The sequence below is a fragment of the Podarcis cretensis genome (genome assembly GCF_951804945.1).
Source record: "Podarcis cretensis genome assembly, chromosome: 13".
In the NCBI taxonomy this organism is placed as follows: domain Eukaryota; kingdom Metazoa; phylum Chordata; class Lepidosauria; order Squamata; family Lacertidae; genus Podarcis; species Podarcis cretensis.
The window spans coordinates 46,253,917-46,275,484 of NC_137182.1; the positions used below are offsets into that span (position 1 = coordinate 46,253,917).

Below are 21,568 nucleotides of genomic sequence, written 5' to 3' on the forward strand. Positions count from 1 at the left end.
AAAGGTTCCCTACTCCTGCCTTAAGGCTGCAAGGGTAGGCTTGAAACAATACATACCCCCTCAAAAATCCCAAAATTGGTGTCTCTCTGCCTCAGGGTTCATTGGCTACGCCCCCACCATCAACCGAATTGTCCAGCTCTGGAAGTACAAAGATGACGATGACGACCAGCTCTTCTACACACGCATTTACTTGGATCCTGCCTTGCGAGTGAGTCTGTTGGGGTGGCTGAGTCTTTGCTGCCCTTGAGAAACAAAGATGGGGAACTCTGTGGCCCTCAGGGTTCTGCTGGACTACAACTCCCATCATTCCCGACCACTGGCCGTGCTGGCTGTGGCTGATGGGAGCTGGAGTCTCGACAAAATCTGGAGGGCTTTAAGAGACTCCCCTGCTGCCTGTGGAAGGGACACATGGAGGCCTCTGAGTTGACCATCTTAAGTTGCTTTCAACAGCAGCCGGGAAACTGAAATCTGATGCCCTTGCAAAGCAGCAGGACCGGATTCTCGGAAAAACACTAAAACTCTGTGCATTCATTTCTCTGGCTCAAAAGCTGGGAGCTAAAGTCTTGCGGGGGGGGGGGGGGAGGCGGACTTTGTTCACCACTTCACAGAAAGTCAGGATACCCATTTTTAATAGGGAAATAAAGATTTCTATCCAATGTCCCAGCATGCTCTGAGCAGACGTATGGAAAGCAAGAATCAGAAGAATCTTTATTTGCATCAGCACTAGCCATTAGCAATAAAATAAAATGTACTGAAGATAGAGGTAAAAACGTTACTATAGAAAATACATTTTAGAGGGTTTACGTCAATAATCAAATACAGTTGTACCTTGGAAGTCGAACAGAATCCGTTCCGGAAGTCCGTTTGACTTCCAAAGCGTTCGAAAACCAAAGCGCGACTTCTGATTGGCTGCAGGAAACTCCTGCAGCCAATCGGAAGCCGCGCTGGATGTTCAGCTTCCAAAAGAACGTTCGAAAACTGGAACAGTCACGATGAACGATTTTGATCGTTCAGGAGCCAAAACATTCGAGAACTAGGCTGTTCAGCAGCCAGGGTACAACTGTAATAGATCTTATTCTGTTTCCCCCCGCTAAAACCCTTGCAGTTTTTGCTGTCACCTGATCATCTTGATCTGCTAAAAGAAAGGACACAGTAGCAATGGAAAGCAATGGACATTTATTATTTGTTTATTTGTTGCACCTATATCCCACCTTCCCCCTCAAGGAGGTCAAGGTGGTATTTTTAGTTCTACCCCCTCCTTGTTTAATCCTCACAACAATCCGGTGAGGTAGGGTGGGATGATGATGATGATGATAATTATTATTTATACTCCGCCCATCTGGCTGAGTCTCCCCAGCCACCCTGGGCAGCTTCCAACAAAGTATTAAAATACAGTGGTCTGTTAAACATTAAAATCTTCCCTAAACAGGGCTGCCTTCAGATGTCTTCTAAAAGTCTGGTAGTTGTTCTTCTCTTTGACATCTGGTCGGAGGGTGTTCCACAGGGTGGGTGAGAGTGAGTGACTGGCCCAAGGTGAGCCTCGTGGCTGACTGGGGATTGAACCCTGTTTCTCACTGGTCCTAGCCTGATACTGCAAGCACACTGAATTTATAAATAGATAGGACATATAAATCCCTGCTGGATTTGTCTTTAAAGTGGCACTCTATGGGTGCTTTGTCATTGTAGCGTTTTGATGGAAGATTATGATTATGTAAGGGGAGGCTTCTGTTCTTACCTCCTCCTTCCTGTCTCCCTAGGAGAAACATAAGATCACGCTGGATCATAAGTCAAAGATCTTCCAGAACCTGAATGGCGCCATCGGTGAGTGGTTGATATTTTCGGTAGCAGTGTTCCGGTTGTCTATGAGTGAACACATCAGTAGGGCAGCCAGAACCGTACATTTAAAGCACCGTTGTACCACCTTAAACAGTTGCGGCTTCCCCCAAAGGATTCTGGGAGCTGTAGTTTGCTAAGGGTGCTGCTCGGAGGCCCCTATTCCAGATCTCCAGTTCCCAGAATTCCCTGGGAAGAAGGTTTGATTGTAGCTCTGTGAGGGGAATAGGGGTCTGCTCAGCATCCTTAACAAACTGCATTTCCCAGAATGCTTTTGGGGGGGCAAGCTATGACTTTAAAGTGGTATCGTGATGCTTTAAAATGTGGTACATCCCCATTTAAATGCATGTTGCGAATGTTGCCTAGCTCCCCCTGATCTGCATGTTTGAAACTTCATAGTCATGAGCCAAGCTGCAGATTGCAATAATCCCCACTGTGTGGTGGACATTTCTGAAAGGGGAAACAGGGTGTTTGGTTTGGGAAGCAGAGATTCGGTTTGTCTCATCCTCTTTATTCCATCCTCCTTGCTTAACAGACGAAGTAGTGCTGAAATTCGAACGGACCCGAGTGCGCGCCCGGAACGTCGCTTACGACACCTTTCCTGTTGTCATCCATGGCAACGGGCCCACTAAGGTATTTGAACCGCTCCTCTCCTGATCATGTCCCTTGGTCGAAGAAGACCTTATTCCTTGGAGTTGGGAGTCTGCGGCCAGCTTGCTGAAGCTAAGCAGGTCCATGCTTGGTCCGTGCCTGGATGGGAGACCCCACTTAGGCCAATGGACAGAAGAAAAGCGGGATAAAAGTACAAATAAACAATATGGATGTCGCGTTTCAATTTGCCTCTGGGCTCTGTAGCCAAACCAGTATTGAAACATTGTCTGATATCTGGGAAGGCAAACAGGCTCCCAAGTTTACAGTCTTCATGGTGGCAAAACCCATAGAGAAAAATTCAGATTGGGGGGTGTTTGGAGCAACTGTCCTCTATTTTTTTCCTCCCCTCATCTTGCTGACTGGTGTTTTTGCCTTCTCCTTCCATCCCTGCAGCTGCAGCTGAACTATCTGGGAAACTACATCCCCAACACCTGGACCTACGAGGGGGGTTGTGAAGTTTGTGACGAAAACCTCTTGGATCTGTCAGGCCTGCCGGTGAGTCAGAGGATAAATCGGGATGCTGAAGAGTCAGCTGTGAGGCTGGAGGCGGGGGAAGGTGTTGAGGGAGTGGCAAGGCCAGCCCAAGGCATTTTTTGACCGCCTGAGGCGAAGGACAAAATGGCTTCCCTCTCGCTCCTCATACGGAAGCGAACTGAGCTGCTGTCGATGAGATGATGTCCTCTTCTATATCTGGGGGTGGTAGGTCTACTTGGAGGCAGGAAGCAAAGCCTAAGGGCACACACACACACACACACACCCTCCATCGCTTCTTTCGCCTGAGGCAACTGCCTCACCTTGCTGGTCCCTGCAAGAGCAGTGTTTGAGAGTGGGCTTCTGGAGGTTCATATTTGAGCTCACCTTTCCTGTGCCTTCTCCTTTTCACAGGAAGAATCGTATCCACGCGTGCTTCTGGGTGTGTTCATCGAGCAGCCCACACCCTTTCTGCCTCAGTTTCTTCAGCGTCTCTTGACCTTGAATTATCCGTACTCTCATCTCCAGCTCTTCATCCACAATCACGTGAGTTATACACATGCACACACTCACACCCTACAAAGGATAGGTATTTTGCACTGTCCCTAACTGTAGCCTGATCCTCATTTTACATTTAAAGCTCTGGTCTAACTAGACCATCAGATAAACAGTATTGGGGGGGGGGAGCTGTCATAGCTTCTTAAAGGACTTGGGACTCGGGACCCATGGCACAAATTTACATATGCTGATTTGCATGTGATACCCTAATTATTTATTTTATTTGTTTCGTAAAATTTATATACTGCTTGACTGTAAAAAAAACCCAAACACCTCAAAGTAGTTTACAAAATGATAAAGCAATAAAATTATCACTGAGGAAAATTGACAACAATATATTAAGACATTTGAAGAGTTAAAATACTGATATGTATCAGTGCCTCCAGGCAAATTAATAAGCTAGGTAACCGGTGGCTGTCTCTGAACTACGCATTTAAAGCACTATGATACCAACTTTAACAGTTACAGCTTCCCTCAAACTGTAGTTTGCTATGAACACTGAGTTTGTTCTTGGTATAAGCTTTCGTGTACATGCACACTTCTTCAGATTTCGTGTGCATGCACACGAAAGCTTATACCAAGAACAAACTTAGTTGGTCTCTAAGGTGCTACAGAACAATTTTTTTTTAATGTATTTCTACTGCATCAGACCAACACTGCTACCTACCTGAATCTATTTCCCAGACTGGTTTGACAATCCTTCTTCCCAGGGAATTCAGGGAATTGTAGTTCTGAGAGGGGAACGAGAGGTCACCTCACAGCTCTCAGCTCCCTCAACAATCCACACTTTTCCAGGATGATTTGTGAGAAGCCAGGAGTGTCTAAAGTGGTAGAATAGAGCTTTAAATGTATGGCACTGATGTGACATGTTTGCTGGGGGGGGGCATTTTTTGAACCCAGGGATTCTGAGGTTCCGCTGCATCTGTGGCATTTTGATCTCCTGTTTGGGCCTGGATGTAAAGGCGCAGGAACTCTCTGCCTTGTTGGAATGTGGCAACGTCAGGGAAACTATGCTTCCCTGCTAGGGAGGCTCATTTAACCTGTCCCAACGTTTTGCAGGAGGTGTATCATGAGCCGCACATCGAAGCCGAGTGGGAGCAGCTCCGTGGGGCCTTTGAGAGCATCAAGCTTGTCGGTCCAGAGGAGGAGCTGAGCCAAGGGGAGGCGAGAGACATGGCCATGTAAGTAATAATAATAATAATAATAATAATAATAATAATTTATTATTTATACCCCGCCCATCTGGCTGAGTTTCCCCAGCCACTCTGGGCGGCTCCCAATCAAGTATTAAAAACAATACAGCGTTAAATATTAAAAACTTCCCTGAACAGGGCTGCCTTCAGATGTCTTTTAAAGATAGGATAGCTACTTATTTCCTTCACATCTGAAGGGAGGGTGTTCCACAGGGTGGGCGCCACTACCAAGAAGGCCCTCTGTCTGGTTCCCTGTAACCTTACTTCTCGCAATGAGGGAACCGCCAGAAGGTCTTCGGCGCTGGATCTCAGTGTCCGGACTGAACGATGGGGGCGGAGACGCTCCTTCAGGTATACAGGACCGAGGCCATTTAGGGCTTTAAAGGTCAGCACCAACACAACAAGTAAAAGCAGAGAAAGGTAGTTAAACTGGAATTTTCTCCTATAAGAGGAGAAATGTTCTCAACCCGTTCTGACAATTTCCTCACTTGTGCAACAGGGACCTCTGCCGCCAGGACCCAACCTGTGACTACTACTTTAGCCTGGATGCTGACGTGGTCGTGGCAAACCCGGACATCTTGCAGATATTGATCCAGGAGAACAAGTAAGCAAGGCTTCCTTTTCCCTCCTCCGGAGCCTTTTATAAAACCATTTGTACAGCATTTCTCCTGCCCTCATCTCCCCATAAACGACTTCTCTTTTGCTTCTTTCTCCCTCCGCGATCTAGGAAGGTGATTGCTCCGATGATGTCCCGCCACGGCAAGCTTTGGTCCAACTTCTGGGGGGCCCTAAGCCCCGATGAATATTACGCACGCTCAGAGGACTACGTGGAATTGGTCCAGGGCAAGAGGATGTGAGTCGTGGTCAGAACCGGGTGGGAAGAAGAATTATTATTAGTACTTATTTATTAAATGTATGCGCTGCTCTTCATCTGAAGATCTTGGAGTGGTAATAATATAGGAGGGTTCTGCTTCGCTCCCAAAAATTTCATTCGTATATTTAAAGTTTTGGTCTTCAGCTGGGGGGTTGGGACCCCTTGCTGGGTCACAGCCTGAGATAAGGTGGGTCACAACAGCAGCACAGTCAACATACAGATATGTGGTATCCGAAAAAAAGTTATGAAGTGGGCCCCAAACAGCATGTGGATGGGCCAAAGGTGGGCCAGAAGACAACAGGTTTATTTTTATTTTTTTAATAAATTTTTATTCACTTTCTTTTCTATCATTACATACATCTCATATCAATAACATACATATTTACAGCTCTTCACGCCTTCCCTCCTGGGCTTCCCTCAGCTGTCATTTCTGGTTTGCTACCCCCTTATTACATACTGCTGTTTCTAAACACCCACCATATCATTTCTTCATTATTTTAAATGTTCTCTGTTAATAAAGATGTGAGTGTTTATTTAAATCCTGCCATCAAGTTGATGTTCTTTTTCTGTTTCTGCAAATGTATTATAAATAGAAGACAACAGGTTTAGACTGCTAATAAAAATCGTGCATGGCTTGGAGGACCTGGCTAGAGAAAAGCTTTTATCCCTCTTTCAAAACACTAGAATTTGTGGGCATCCAATGATGCTGAACGCTGGAAGATTTCGGACAGATAAAAGCAAGTCCTTCTTCACGCAATGCGGAGTTGATCCATGGAACTCACTGCCACAGGAGGGCAGTGACAGACATCAACCTAGATGACTTTAAAAGTGGACTAGACAAATTCATGGAGGAGAGGGCTATTGAAGTTATGTTATACTTCTGAATACCAGTTGCTGGAAACCACAGGAGAGGAGAGGGCTCCTGTGCTTGAGTCGCACTTGCTGGTTTCCCACAGGCATCCATTTGGCCACTGGGAGAACAGGATGCCAGACTAGATTGGCTAGTGTCCTTTAAAGCCATTTAAAGCCCTTTGTCTTGACTTTTAAAGCCCTTTGTGGCTTAGGGCCCTCGTATCTACGGGACCGCCTCTCCTGGTATGCCCCGCAGAGGACCTTAAGGTCCATGAATAACCATAGTTTAGAGGTCCCGGGCGCTAAAGAAGTCAGACTATCCTCCACCAGGGCCAGGGCCTTTTCAGTGATGGCTCCGACCTGGTGGAATGCTCTGTCCCATGAGACCAGGGCCCTTCAGGATTTAATCTCCTTCCGTCGGGCTGGTAAGACAGAGCTATTCCACCTGGCCTTTAATTTGAATTCAGCCTGATCTTTTATTTCCCTTCTCTTCCCTCCTTCTCCCCTTTTATGAAGATCACCCACTCTGAGACCCCACAGCTAATTCTCCCCTGGCCTCCTTGCTGGCCCAAGTAGGACTAATTCAGTGTTTTAAATTTTTTGTTAGCCCCCCTGAGCCCGGTTTTTGAACGGGGAAGGGCGGGGTATAAATAAAATATTATTATCATTATTATTTATTATTATTATATTGGCCTGATCCAGCAGGTTCTTCTTGTGCCCAGCTCTTCAGCAAAAAAGTTTCCTGAGCGGCTTACTTGCAGTTCATTTAAACAAGGCAGTTCCTGCCCACAGGCTTACAGTGACATGACACAAAAGGAAAGAAGGGACAGGAGGGAAGAGGAATTTTCTTTTTCATAGTTGCATAACTTATATAAGTTACATAGATCTGACAGCGAAACGAATAGTTTTGGGAAGAAGGTGAACTGCGGTGAAAGGGAGTCTGCCGCGTGCGACAACTAGAGGGCAGAATAGAAAACGATGGCGGCTTACCTTCTCACTGAGAATTTTCCTCTCCCTCTTCTCTTCCTACAGCGGAGTGTGGAATGTCCCCTACATCTCTCAGGCCTATTTGCTGCGAGGGGAAACTCTGCGCCAGGAGCTGCCCCAGCGCAACGTCTTCACCTTGGACGACACGGACCCAGACATGGCCTTTTGCAAGACTGTGAGGGAGAAGGTAAAGAACGTTTCGCCTCCCAGACGTCCCGTGAATCTAGATCACCCCGAACTCTGTGCTTCTGAAAGCTGTGTTCTGTCTCTTCCAGAGATGGTGCAAACCAGACAGTTTTGCCTGGATTTGCATAAATTTATTCTACACCTAGCACTTTTGGGGAAAGTCAAAAGATTGACAGAAGCTCTGTCCCACTTTGGGGAGTTACACTGCTGGTTCGCTATTCTGGCTTTCAGTTCTGTCTACCCAATCTTAAAGGCTAGAAACCTCATTTTTTAAAAAAACAAAACAAAAACAAAAATCACCACCTAAGGTTCTCTACACCGTGAATGATGTTCTCAATAGCAAAATTCTGTGATCTTGCAGAACACATATAACCATACAATTACCGTATTTTTCGCTCCATAAGACACACTTTTCTCCTCCTAAAAAGGAAGGGGGAGTGTCTGTGCGTCTTATGGAGAGAATGTGTGGTCGATCGCTGGCTCCCTTTCTGGCCCCGCCCCCTTGCCCAGGCCTCCATTGTTGAATATTCTGCAGGCTGTTTGTTTCCCCAGCGAAATGTGACTGGCTGATTAGATTATCTGTCTGGAAGCTGTAGAAACCGCTCCCTTTCCTTTCCTAAAGAAGCTGCAGAACTGTTGAGTTGGAACCCCATAAAAACAGGATTTTTTCCCTTTCCAAAGTAAGCTCAACAACTTTGAGCTGATCCTCAAAAAAGGGGGCTTTTCCCCTTTGCAAAAGAAGCTGCACAACTTTGAGCTGATCCCCCCCCCAAAAAAATGGGGCTTTCCCCCTTTCCTCCTCTAAGAACTAAGTGCGTCTCATGGTCAAGTGTGTCTTATGGAGCGAAAAATACGGTATATGGGGGAGCACTTCTGTGGCCTCCCAGGATGCATGTATTTGGGGGTGGACGGTGGCTGTGGTACTACTTATCCAAATTTTAACTATCTATTCCCTCCCCCAGGGCATCTTCCTTCACATCAGTAACCGGGATGAGTTTGGGCGCCTCATTTCCACCGCCAGATACAACATATCCCACCTATATCCTGACCTCAGGCAGATCTCCGAGAATCCCCTGGTGAGAAGCAGTCCATTTTCCTGCCTTCCGTCATTCTGCAATGCACTGGGGTGTGATGGCTCCCCTCCCGCTACCCATCTTCCTACAAGCTTGAGGGGGGGCCCTAGCCAAGCGCCATCTTGTGGCCACTGTCCCACATTGGGGGACCCCCCCCCCCGGAGCTGCACACTTACCTAAAAATTTACCACAATGTCTTGATTTGGCATTCTCCTAGGATTGTGGGAAATCGTAAAATGCCCTTTTAGTATCCCTGAAGTGATGTCGTGCTGGTGTATAGTGGGAAACAAAAATGGCAGCTCCTCAAACCGGCCACACTGTGCTTATCGGATCTGAGTCCCAGTTAAGAGCCCAGTGTCTCTGCTGCTATATGCTGGGTTATTATTTTTTAGCATTTCTCTGCAGCCATGAGGTCTAGGAACTTGCTCCTTGTGATTTGGGGAAATCCAAGATGTACTCCCTGGATACCTTAATGTCTCTGTCCCCCCCCCCTTCCTTTGGTTCAGGATTGGCAGGAGAAATACATCCATGAGAATTATACTCAGGTGCTGGAGGCAGACTATTATGAGCAGGTAAGAATCTCTCGGTTGCCATGCCTTTGCATCGCGCATCTCGTGTCTCAGAAACTCTCCTTTCTCTCTCACGCCAACCCTTCTCCCCTTTCGCAGCCCTGCCCTGATGTTTACTGGTTCCCCGTGTTCACCGACCAGATGTGTGATGAGCTGGTGGAAGAGGCAGAAAACTTTGGCCAGTGGTCCGGAGGGAAGCATGAGGTGGGAGCCCTCCCTTCTTCTTTGGGCCTAACATAAAGAAGAGCTTTGCCAGATCAAGCCAGAGGCTCATTTAGCCTTGACACTTTTTCCTATTCTCACAGAGGCCAAACACATACACCCTGCAGTTTCCAGCTGCTGGTATTGAGAGGTTGTAGGGACGCGGGTGGTGCTGTGGTCTAAACCAGTGAGCCTCTTGGGCTTGCCGATCAGAAGGTCGGTGGTTCGAATCCCCACAACGGAGTGAGCTCCTGTCCAAGCTCCAGCTAACCTAGCAGTTCAAAAGCATGCCAGTGCAAGTAAATAAATAAATAGGTACTGTTGTGGTGGGAAGATAAATGACGTTTTCGTGCACTCTGGTTTCTGTCACGGTGTCACATTGCGCCAGAAGCGGTTTAGTCATGCTGGCCACATGACCTGGAAAACTGTCTGTGGACAAACGCCGGCTCCCTCGGCCTGAAAGCGAGATGAACGCCCAAACCCCATAGTTGCCTTTGACTGGACTTAACCGTCCAGGGGTCCTTTTCATTTATTATTATTATTATTATTATTATTATTATTATTATTATTATTATTATTCAGAGGTGTACTGCCTCCAAGGGGGAAGGCGGATAGCATCTTGGCCTAGCAGCTGTTGATAGCCTTGTCCTCCCTGAATTTCTCTATACAGTCATACCTTGGGTTGAATATGCTTCAGGTTAAGCGTTTTCGGGTTGCGCTCCGCAGCGACCTGGAAGTAATGGGTTTTGCCACTCGCGCATGCGCTCAAAATGATGGCATGTGCATGTGTGGAAGTGGCAAATCGCGACCCACGCATGCACAGATGCGGGTTGCGTTCGCTTCAGGATGCGAACAGGGTTCCGGAATGGATCCCGTTCGCATCCAGAGGTACCACTGTAATCTTATGTTAAAGCCATCTAAGTTTTGGTGACACCATTACTGTGAGAGCACAGTCCATAATTTAACTGTACACTCCATGAAGAAGTTACTGCCTCTTTTGCCTGTCCTGATTCTACCATCTTTCAGCTTCCCTGGAACACCCCCAGGCCCTGTTTGCATGCTTCCCATCATGGGCCATGTTGGGCCACTGTGAGAACAGGATGCTGGACCAAATCGGTCCTTGGCTTGATCAAGCAGGTTTTTCCTTACGTTCCATATCCCTGAATTCTAGTATTAAGAGAAAAGAGGAAAAGCATCTTCCTATCCACTTTTTTCAGCACCATGTATTCTTTCATATATCTTTACTTGCTAAATTTGGCAGAAGGGACCGTACAACTCCCTTGAGAGGTTTCGGCTTGAAATTTTGGGCAAGGGGAGGCAAATGTGGCTTGGGGCATCCTTAATCGTTATTATTGTTTTATTATAAGATTATTGTAGAATCTTAGAAAAGGCAGTGGCGGAATTTGCCAGTACAGTGGTGCCTTAGGTTACAGACGCTTCAGGTTACAGATTCCGCTAACCCAGAAATAGTACCTCGGGTTAAGAACTTTGCTTCAGGATGAGAACAGAAATCGTGCTCCGGCGGCGCAGCAGCAGCAGGAGGCCCCATTAGCTAAAGTGGTGCTTCAGGTTAAGAACAGTTTCAGGTTAAGAACAGACCTCCAGTACGAATTAAGTTCTTAACCTGAGGTACCACTGTATGCTACTGGTTCCTCAGTACCATTTGCCTTGGCGATTTTGCCTCCCCCAGGATTCCCGGCTGGCTGGTGGCTATGAGAATGTCCCGACCGTTGATATCCACATGAACCAAATTGGTTTTGAGAAGGAATGGCTGCAGTTCCTGCAGGACTACATCGCTCCCGTCACGGAAAAGCTCTATCCCGGCTACTACACCAAGGTACCGGCTCCTGCAGTTTGTCAGAGGGGGAAGCATCCAGCCTGCCTGATGAAGCATCACAGCTGAGGGGTTGGGGAAAGGGTCACTGCGAAGAGCCCAAGTGGGGAGATGAATAGGAAACTGTTCCAAACTTTGAAAAGAGAGGGGGGGGGGGGAGCATAATCAGACCATCTCCAGTTTCACAAAAGCTTCAAGTTTTTTCTCACATCTGGTGGCTATTTATAAGCCTGGGCACGGCAGCAAAGTCTGGTAATTCCTGAATTATTTCCACTATTATTTTGGGTGGGTGGGTGTATGTATGTGCAATTTGCCATTCTCCTGCAAGACAATGCTTGACTCACTGCCGTTCTGCAGGCACGAGCGATCATGAATTTCATGGTCCGCTACCGCCCGGATGAGCAGCCCTCGCTCCGGCCGCATCACGATTCCTCCACTTTCACCATCAACGTTGCACTGAACCACAAAGGGATTGACTATGAGGTAAGCACCCCCAGAGGGCGGGAGTTGGAGCGGGGTTGTGTGTGTGTGTGTGTGTGTGTGTGTACAGGTAAAAGTACAGGTGGCGCTGTGGTCTAAACCACTGAGCCTCTGGGTCTTGCTGATCAGAAGATCAGCGGTTTGAATCCCCGCGATGGGGTGAGCTCTTGTTGCTCTGTCCCAGCTCTTGCCAACCTAGCAGTTCAAAAGCATACCAGTGCAAGTAGATAAAAAGGTATTGCTGCGGTGGGAAGGTAAACAGCATTTCCGTGTGCTCTGGTTTCTGTCACAGGGTCCTGTTGCACCAGAAGCTGTTTAGTCATGCTGGCCACATGACCTGGAAAGCTCTCTGCGGACAAACACCAGCTCCCTTGGCCTGAAAACAAGAGGAGCTCCACAACTCCATAGTTGCCTTTGACTGGACTTAACCATCTAGGGGTCCTTTACCTTAACCTTAAAAGGTAAAAGGACCCCTGACCATTAGGTCCAGCCACGGACGACTCTGGGGTTGCTGTGGTCATCTTGCTTTACTGGCCGAGGGAGCCGCCGTACAGCTTCCGGGTCATTTGGCCAGCATGACTAAGTCGCTTCTGGAGAACCAGAGCAGTGCATGGAAGCGCCGTTTACCTTCCCGCCAGTGCAGTACCTATTTATCTACTTGCACTTTGACGTGCTTTCGAACTGCTAGGTTGGCAGGAGCAGGGACCGAGCAACAGGAGCTCACCCTGTCGTGGGGATTTGAACCACCGACCTTCTGATCGGCAAGCCCTAGGCTCTGTGGTTTAGATCACAGCGCCACCCGCGTCCCTGTACCTTAACCTTACACAGGTATAAATACTGTACTTTCATTGACTAAAAAGTGCGAACACTGCATGTTCATAGTTCAACAAGTGCACAGTCTGTACGTATAACTGCTGAGCTGTGCAAATCAGCAATCGTACACCCTTTTACACAAGCACATGCGAGCCTCAAAACACAAAAATTGTGACGTATTTTCTCTCTCTCTTTCTCCTCTCCCCACCCTCCTGAAGGGAGGCGGCTGCCGATTTATCCGCTACAACTGCAAAGTGGAATCCCCCCGCAAGGGATGGACCTTGTTGCATCCTGGACGCCTCACACACTACCACGAAGGACTGCCCACCACCCGTGGGACCCGCTACATCATGGTCTCGTTTGTGGACCCCTAACACCAGCTCCACCCCCCTGGTCCTGGGGCAGTGAGTGGGCCGCGGCGGTCAACACACTGGCAGGAAGAGACTTGTGGGGGGGGCAGACGCAGGCGGGTCCTTCCTCTCCGGCTCGGCTGCTGCCTTCCTTGGTGCCTTCGAAAATGGAGGGAAACAAATAACTCTACGTCCAGTGCTGATGGATACAGTCCTTGCCTGGCAATGAACTTTGGGTCACTACTAGTGCTGGGAGCAGCCACTGCTGCCTTGTGGCGTTCCACCAACCTCCCCCCCCCCCAGCCCCATAATATGTGGGTTGAAGATGACAGGCTGTTGGTGCCTGTCTCTAACAAAATGTCGCCCGTTCAGGATGTGTTTTCAGTGCCTCCTTCTCTCAGCGGGGCCCAGCCAGCTGCAGATACCGTTGTTTTAGCAGTAGCACAATCATTCTCTAAACATTTTTTAGTCCCTTCCTCAAATCAAGGCACCTCTGGGGGTTTTCCTACAAATATATGGACTACCGCTGCTGTTCTGTTTTTGCCCCAGGGTCTTCACTCTTCCCCTCCGACCACCTTTTGTATGAGCTTAGGAGTGTCTTTGTTACACCAAAGCTGCATTTTGTGAAAGAATGCCTCTGAGCAACTGCAGAGTGTTTTTCATCTATAATTCCCAGCCGCATGCGGTTGAGGATCTAAGTGGAAGGTGTTTCTTCGTTTCATTGCACCATTCTTTTAAAAAAAAGAGGCAGGGGGAAGATGAAGAGAAAAATCTCTCTTCCTATAGGCACAGGGTAAAATCAGTATTAAGGGAGAAGTTAATGAGAGGTCACCTATTAATTCCCACAGAAGGGAAAAGGGGCTTGTCTATACATTTCAAGTTTACCTATATTATACATTTAAAGCTGGTTATAGCACTTGAAAAGTCATGCTCCCCCAAAGAATCCTGGGAGCTGTAGTTTGCTGAGGGTGCTGGGAATTGTAGCTCTGGAGGCAAACTACAGTTCCCATGATTCATTGGTGGAAGCCCTTGTGCTTTAAATATATGGTGTGGTCTTCCTCCCTGCATACAGCTAGTTCCCAGGGTAGTTTAACAATCAGTCCCTCATCCTAGTGAACTCCGGAAATCGGGGCTCTGCGTGTGTGTCTCCCAACAACTCTCAGCACCCTTAACAAACTATAGTTCCTAGGTTTCTTTTGTGAGGGGGAGCCATGGTTTAAAAAAGTGGTATAAGAGTGCTGTAAATGTTTGGTGTGGAAGTGGCCTAACCTCGAGGTGGAACAGCAACAGGGAGAGCTTGCCTTATGCTGCAGCAGGGGTCCCTTTTATGCTTGATTTTTTAAAGTATTTTAAACACTGTGATCAAGGCAGCACCTACTCAGACACACACACGCACCGCTCTCGGGGCATCTGCAAAGTGTGACTAATGTCTTTTTAGCAGTATGTGGAAAACGTGGTTGGTTTGGGGGTGGGAGGGAGGATTTTTTTTCCCATTTGTCAGCATGCCTAAGCCAGGAGCTCCCCTCCCCCGGGGTGAGGCGGAAAAGGCCTGGCTGGCACTTCTGAGACAGGGGCCTTGCGTAATCTCCCATAATCCTGTGGGCTTTTCTTTTTGGCCCTCAGCCTAGCCTGGCTGGTAGGGTGGACATGCGTCGGCTGCTTCCTGTACAAAGCGTGCATTAAGTTATTGGCGTGGCTGTTCCACAGAACACCAAATAAATCTACCTTTTATACTGGACTCTTTTCTGTCCACAGCTCTCAGGGATGCCGGAGGGGAGAGGCGATCCCTTGCTTTAAGGGAAGCACTTTGGCCTGAGATTTCTCAGTCAAATGTGTGAGAAAGACACTCTTGAGTGTTGGGGCCTAAGGAACCATTTCCTTGTGAAGATCTGAGGCAGCTTTCTGTTGAGTCCAACTGCTGGTCTATAGAAGCTGAAAATGTCCGCTCCAAATTATAACCAGAGGCACACCCTTCCTCCTCACCGGCTTGCTTTCAAAAGTGTCTGCGAACTGGATTCACTAGGGGTGCCCTACAGATATTTCTGGACTACAACAGGAGCGGGAGGGACCAATGTGGCCCTCCAGGCATCTCTTAATTGGCCCCTGGAACAGTCCCCAGACTGCACGCTCCTCACTTGTCCTGCTTTGCCCTGAATGTTTTTGCCTGGCCGGAACTCTGACAATGCCTCTTCTTGGCTGGAAGATGTGGGAGTATGTTTGGAAACTAAGCCTGCATTAAAACAGCAACATTTATGTTCCATACACACACACACCCCGGCAAAGGAATGTATGAGCCAGTGTGGTGTAGTGGTTAAGAGCGGTGGACTCGTAATCTGGGGAACCGGGTTCGATTCCCTCTCCTCCACATGCAGCTGCTGGGTGACCTTGGGCTAGTCACACTTCTTTGAAGTCTCTCAGCCCACTCACCTCACAGAGTGTTTGTTGTGGGGGAGGAAGAGAAAGGAGAATGTTAGCCGCTTTGAGACTCCTTCGGGTAGTGATAAAGCGGGATATCAAATCCAAACTCTTCTTCTTCTTCTACCCATTGACGCAGCACCCGATAACATGCACAATAGCCGCTGACAGCCTCTTTCCCTGCCCCCTGGATGACAGCTCTCATCAGCCTTACCCACTTTAATAATGTGTTGGCTGGGGCTGATGGGCATTGCAGTCCAAGACGTCTGGCAGGCAGCAGGTTACCAAAAGCAGATTGCTCTAGCAGAATAGGCTTTCCTCATCTGGATGCCTGTTCCAGCTAGAAGGAGACCAGTCCAGCAACTCGCACAGAGACACACTTGCCAACCTCCCATTGAAAGCAACTGCTCCTGATGCTGTGTTTCTGCACCTGGAGGGGCTGAAAAATCCACTAGCACCCAATGCTGACATAGCAGAATGGCCCCCTCTCTCGGGACAGGCTGATTGAGCCTTGTCCTTTTCCAGACTAGTGGATCCGAAATAGCAGGTCCTCCCCCCCATTTGTCTAGAAAGAGGGGGATTGAGCTCAGAAGAATCTTTAAATGTAGGAAACAGCAAGCCTAAGGGTCAGAAGAGCCACTGGTACAGTAGTGAATACTTCAGGGCTGGCTAAGACAGTGTTCTCATCTCCCCTTGTGGACGTTGGAAAAAGAAATGTCACCAGTATTTTAAAAGTATCTGCAAACACCAGAGGAGGCAGAGAAAAAGCCCATTGCCACAATATTCTTCCATCATCTTCATTTTTTAAAAAAAGCAATTCCGATAGAAAAACACAAAACAAAAACAAAAAGACAACAGTGCAGGCAAATATGGTACAGAATAAGTTAAACATCTTTTTTGTCCGCACCTCCTTGATGCTACCAGAGCTGGTGGGGGTGCAGAAATCTCCTGTAGGATATAGGAGTTAAGAGGCTGTCATATATAATAAATAGAAGCAGGTCCGTGGCCACGTTTCCAGGGTGGAAGCAGGGAAGAAGATGCAAGAAAAGCCGAGGAAACTCTGGCAGGCTTGCAACATTGGCGGTAGGGGAATGCATTTGGAGGCAGGGGGGGGCAAGCAGATCAGACGCCAGCGCCAGAGGAGAAGAAATGAGCAGCCAAGTCCTGAAAAGTGGGCAGAGCCAGGAGGCCCCAACCCCCTGCATGGCTAAAGGAGAAGCGGGGGCGCTAGTTGGCAAGGAGCATAGCCGCTGAGGTAGAGTGAGGGCCCTGAGGCGAAGAACAGCAGGGAGAGTCTCTGCAATATTAGCAGAGATCGATGGCACCAAGAGGAAGGGATTCCCCACTTTTGCAAAAGGTAAATCCCAGGTTCCTAATGTGGCCTGGTAGGAAAAGGCACAGCCAACCCCGCAGTTAGGGCACCCTCAAGAGCCAGGGTTAGGGTGTGGGAAGCAGCATCAGGCCCACGAGGCCTTGGGGCAGGTTCTGGGTCGGTTTACCCACACGTGGAATTGACCCTCTGTATCCAGAGGAGGATGGGGGCTGTGTGCAAATCCTGCTCCAGCTTACTGGCAAAGAAGGTGCTGTGTTCAAGCATCCAGTTCTGGGAAGGGGGTGGACTACACTTGCAACCCTGCTTTCAAATGGAGTGCCCACCTCCTGCATTGTTAACAGGCGTTGGCAAAGGGAGGCTCCAACTAGCTGCTCCTCTCCATGTGAAAAAGGAACCCGGTCTTTGCAAGCACATAAATTCAACCCTCTGAGCGCAGGAGGTAAAGGTAAAGGGACCCCTGCCTGTTAGGTCCAGTCGCGGATGACTCTGGGGTTGCGCCGCTCATCTCGCTTTACTGGCCGAGGGAGCCGGCGTACAGCTTCCGGGTCATGTGGCCAGCATGACTAAGCAGCTTCTGGCGAACCAGAGCAGCACACGGAAACACTGTTTACCTTCCCGCCGGAGCAGTACCTACTTATCTACTTGTACTTTGACATGCTTTCGAACTGCTAGTTTGGCAGGAGCTGGAACCGAGCAATGGGAGCTCACTCCATCGTGGGGATTCGAACCACCGACCTGATTGGCAAGCCCTAGGCTCTGTTATTTAGACCACAGCGCCACCCGCGCAGACAGGAAAGAATAACCCCTGCGCTGACAAAGTTTGTCATTGCGGGTGCCCCTGAATCATCTACCTCAATGCATCAGGCTGGCAATGATGCCGCAGACGTGGGTGGGGCGATCTGGCTTTTCCCCCTGCAGCATTGCTGGAGGCGGCCCACCCACCGCACCCTCCCTCTGGCTGAGGAAGTTGGCTGTCATCGCCCTGGGCATTGAGCTCCCCCACCAAGCAGGACAAGTGCTGAAGAGTTCGGACGAGTTTGTAGTCGAGCCAACTGTAAGTGGCTCTGTTAACAGTGCAATGAAGCTGAAGATGCTGGCAACACCGCCCTCTTCTGGCAAACAGCAGGCAAAGCAGGCAGGTTGGGTGGTGTGCCTCTGATGCCTCTGGTGGCCCGCTTGTGGCATTACAGTCTATGTCCAGCGAGAAGCATTGTGGGCTTGTGCTATATATTGGTCTTCCTCCCCTCTAGCGCTACCTACTGCTGCCATCTTTGGTGCCCCCCTTTGTGGCAGTGCTTCTCCTGCCCTGAGCAGAGCTGACGTTGCTCTTAGTCTGAGCCCAGTATTGGGATAAACATCCTCGTTCCGTGGCTCTGTGCCCGCCGCCTCAGGCCGAACTGTACTTGCTCTTCGTGTGGCTGGTGCGCGTCAGCTGGAGTTGGCGGGCGGCCTGCAGGACGCGGTAGCGCTCGCGGAGGTTGCGCCGCCGCACGTGCTCGTTCGTGATCTCCTGCACGTAGCGCGAGGGGAACCAGCCCTTCTTGCCGTCGGTCAGGCGGACGCCCTCATACCAGCCTACAAGAGGGACGGAAAAGGGAAGGAGACCCGTCAGCCTCTCACTTCCTGTCCGCCCCTTTCCTCGCCTTCAAAGCCACTGGGGGGGGGTTCTCTTGGGAGTTCGGTTTGAAGCTTCCAGAAGCTTCCAGAGCAGCCCTCCTGCTTTGCAGGAAGGGTAGGGTCAGAATGCAGCATATCAGTAAAGTGTGTGGGCCCTAGATTGCAGGGAGTGTGTGTGTGTCAAAAACTGAAGGAGGACCGTTCTTTCGGTAGCTACAGGCCTCAACTTCAAAAAACACCGCCTTGTAAGAACTTAAGAAGAGTTTTGATGGACTAGCCCAATGGCCCATATTGTCCAACATCTTGTTCTCTCAGATGCCCTGGTGAGAAGGCCAGAAGATGGATCTGAGCGCAGCCACACTCTCCTCACCTGCGGTTTCCAGGAACTGGGATTCAGAACCATATGTTGCCTCTGGGTGCAAATTCCATAGTTTTAACTACCTCCATGTTTAAACATGGCATACCTTAGGTGATGAATGTCTCCCCCCTCCCCTTTATCTATCTGGGATAAGTGACACTTTTACAGAGTGATTCGATAACTCCACACAGGTCGCTATTAAACGTACGCGCATTTCGATATTAAACACACACATACCCTCGTTGGTTTTGCGTAGCACATTGACAATGTCTGTAGGCTCTAGGCTCAGTTCGTCGGCCTGGGCAGCAGAGTAGGTCTCAATGCACTGCACCTGAGGGCAGTCTGTGAGGAAAGAGGGAAGGAGGGAGGGTGAAAGAAAGAATGAATGAAAAAGAGGCATTGACATAGGGTACAGGGAGGTTTACAGATAGGTGAAAATGATCTTCCTGTAACTGGACACACAGTCATGGAGGAAGGAACACACACATCCACAAAAATAGTTCCAGGGGGAGGCAAATTAAACACTGAGAGTATGTTGGACACAGACCTGTTCCTCACGAAAAACAATGAGAATGGTACATTTTGCCTTGTATTGCAGGTTCTACAAACGCTAGAAACTTGCTCTCTTTTTTGTATTTAAAAACCAAAAAATGAACACTGGGAATCTGGGGATTATGGTTCATGGCCAGGAAGGGGAAGAGGGTCTTGCCCTCAAAAAATAACTTACTAGTTACCAGTAATTGAAGGGAACCGCAGCTTTAAGGTGAGGGCGTCATTTTACACTGGTGAGCTTGTGCAGCTTACAATTGTGAGGCTTACACAGACCATGAAGAAAAACATTTCTTGTCACAGTTAGCTGCTGATCTATAATTTTAAATCTCGATGTGGTTTTCGTTATGTATGCTGTGTATAATTGCTGTAAACCGACTTGGTATTTTTTAAAAAATGAAATTGTGGTATACAAGTATTTTTATAAACAAATCCAAGAAAATCAGTGTACATGGGGGCTGACCACCATCCCCCTCCCAGCACCACCATCCTGATTCAAATCCCACCTCTGAAGCAGTTAGCGCGTCGGGCTATATACACACTACATACCCTTCAAGCACATTCAAGGAACACTCTTTCCCCTCAAAGAATTCTGGGCCCTGTAGTTTACCCCTCACAGAGTTACAGTCCCCAGCAAATCTTAACATACTACGACGCCCAGAATTCTTTGAGGGAATGAATGGGCTTTGAATGGACTCCAGAGGCATAGTGTGTACACAGCCTCAGACCAAGACCTGGGAGACCCGTTCAAATTCTTGCATGGCAGTGAAGCTCAGGTGGGTGATACTAGGCCAGACACCTTCTCTAAGCCTAACCTATCTCACAGGGTTGTCAGGAGGATAAAATTTGGAGTGGGGGTGGGGGACACACCCACTCCTTTGAGGTACCTTGGAAGAAAGGTGGGATCTAAATGTAACAAGAAAGCAAATAAATTCTGCTGGTAGTAATGACAAGAGCGGATTTTAGGCAGTGTGTACATGAAACCAATGTGTCTCACCCCAGTCCTCATAGATGGTTTCCTGTTTGCCAACCGACTGGGATTCATGGCGAGGAAAAGCACCCATCCAGCGGTGCATATCTGACCTGAAACCAAATGACAAATCCATGAAAAGCATATTTCGCCATGGTGGGCTGGTTCTGGAAGAGGTGATGCAATTGCGGTCCTGCAAGAATGTTTTTTTTGGGAAAGTGAATTGATGCATCAGAACCACAGGGAAGCCCCTGGGCAGAGTTTGCACGCAACACAAAGCCATGGTGTAAGAAAACACGGTTGAATCAACCATAGGTTTGCATTATGTGCGAACCAGGACTTTAGCTAGTTGTCATTTTCTTCCCTAATCCCACGCCCAGCCTGATCTCTGCCACTCACTGTGTTGGGGCACGGCAGAGCCGGTCACTGCTCCGTCCTTGATGGTTCTCCAGCAGCGTCAGGTAGAAGCTGTTCTCTGCGCTGTGGCTTGTGGAGGATTCGCAGCAGCCCTGGGCCTGGACGAGAGAGCGGTGGGCATAATCCAGCACCACAAAGCGCTCTGAACTGCAGGAGAGGGTGAAGCAGAGGAGAAAACCTATAGCAGAGGGACTGCTAAGCCGCAATGTGCACATATAAGCCCTCTTTCTTTACAGAAAACATCATCTTGAAAAATGGCTTCTGTTCCTTCAGCAAAGTGGAATAAATAGACTGGTGTGTGCTTTGCCATGTTCACACCCCACAAGCAGCCAACACTTGGGCAATCTCCACTCTTTATTATTATTATTACAGTCAAACCTCGGTTGTCAAATGTAATCCATTCCGGAAGACCGTTTGACTTCTGAAGCGTTCGACAACTGAAAACTGAAAGCAGAAACCTCAATACAATAGGGAAACTTCAAAACGGAAGCCGCTTAGCACATTCGGCTTCCGAAAATCATTCAAAAACCGTAACATTTACTTCTGGGTTTTCGGCATTCAGGAACCGAGGTTTGACTTCACAGTGGTACCTCGGTTTAAGAACAGTCCTGTTTATGAACGATTTGGCTTACGAACTCTGCAAAACTGGAAGTAATGTCCCGGTTTGCGAACTTTACCTTGGTTTAAGAACAGAAGCCGAATGGTGGAAGGGCACCTCATTAGGGAAAGCGCGCCTCAGTTTAAGAACAGTTTCGGTTTAAGAACGGACTTCTGGAACGGATTCCGTCTGTAAACCGAACTTATTATTTTTAAAGGTTCTAGTCCTTCAGAATAAAGCAACAGGCTTGGAAAGCGGGCAACTGACTGAGACTTAAAATTAGTATAAATGCATCACAGGCAGCAGGCTTTCAGCTACCCGATTCTGCTTCTCTGCCCCATGAGTCACTTCTTAAGATCCCTTCCCTTCCCTATATTGACCCTGTC

At 48.5% G+C, this 21,568-nt stretch overlaps 2 protein-coding genes across 3 annotated transcripts in view; one reads left to right on the plus strand and one right to left on the minus strand.

Moving 5' to 3' along the window:
• Nucleotides 1-14,663, plus strand: part of PLOD3 (procollagen-lysine,2-oxoglutarate 5-dioxygenase 3) — a 34,723-nt gene extending 20,060 nt beyond the window's left edge. The window contains exons 5-19 of the mRNA XM_079951565.1: nucleotides 96-208; nucleotides 1,758-1,821; nucleotides 2,369-2,466; nucleotides 2,878-2,979; nucleotides 3,370-3,501; nucleotides 4,573-4,694; nucleotides 5,206-5,310; nucleotides 5,434-5,559; nucleotides 7,465-7,606; nucleotides 8,568-8,681; nucleotides 9,185-9,250; nucleotides 9,347-9,451; nucleotides 11,139-11,285; nucleotides 11,640-11,765; nucleotides 12,794-14,663. Of these exons, the coding sequence (XP_079807691.1) occupies nucleotides 96-208; nucleotides 1,758-1,821; nucleotides 2,369-2,466; nucleotides 2,878-2,979; nucleotides 3,370-3,501; nucleotides 4,573-4,694; nucleotides 5,206-5,310; nucleotides 5,434-5,559; nucleotides 7,465-7,606; nucleotides 8,568-8,681; nucleotides 9,185-9,250; nucleotides 9,347-9,451; nucleotides 11,139-11,285; nucleotides 11,640-11,765; nucleotides 12,794-12,949 (1,718 nt within the window). The 3' untranslated portion in view covers nucleotides 12,950-14,663. The remainder of the gene's footprint in view (nucleotides 1-95; nucleotides 209-1,757; nucleotides 1,822-2,368; nucleotides 2,467-2,877; nucleotides 2,980-3,369; nucleotides 3,502-4,572; nucleotides 4,695-5,205; nucleotides 5,311-5,433; nucleotides 5,560-7,464; nucleotides 7,607-8,567; nucleotides 8,682-9,184; nucleotides 9,251-9,346; nucleotides 9,452-11,138; nucleotides 11,286-11,639; nucleotides 11,766-12,793) is intronic.
• The window catches only part of ARHGEF15 (Rho guanine nucleotide exchange factor 15), a 60,845-nt gene continuing 51,774 nt past the window's right edge, over nucleotides 12,498-21,568 (minus strand). For both annotated transcript variants that reach the window (XM_079951546.1, XM_079951545.1), the window contains exons 13-17: nucleotides 20,567-20,731; nucleotides 20,195-20,280; nucleotides 18,886-18,990; nucleotides 17,409-18,248; nucleotides 12,498-12,516 (exon numbers count right to left, since the gene is read on the minus strand). In XM_079951546.1, the coding sequence (XP_079807672.1) occupies nucleotides 18,061-18,248; nucleotides 18,886-18,990; nucleotides 20,195-20,280; nucleotides 20,567-20,731 (544 nt within the window). In that variant the 3' untranslated portion in view covers nucleotides 12,498-12,516; nucleotides 17,409-18,060. The remainder of the gene's footprint in view (nucleotides 12,517-17,408; nucleotides 18,249-18,885; nucleotides 18,991-20,194; nucleotides 20,281-20,566; nucleotides 20,732-21,568) is intronic.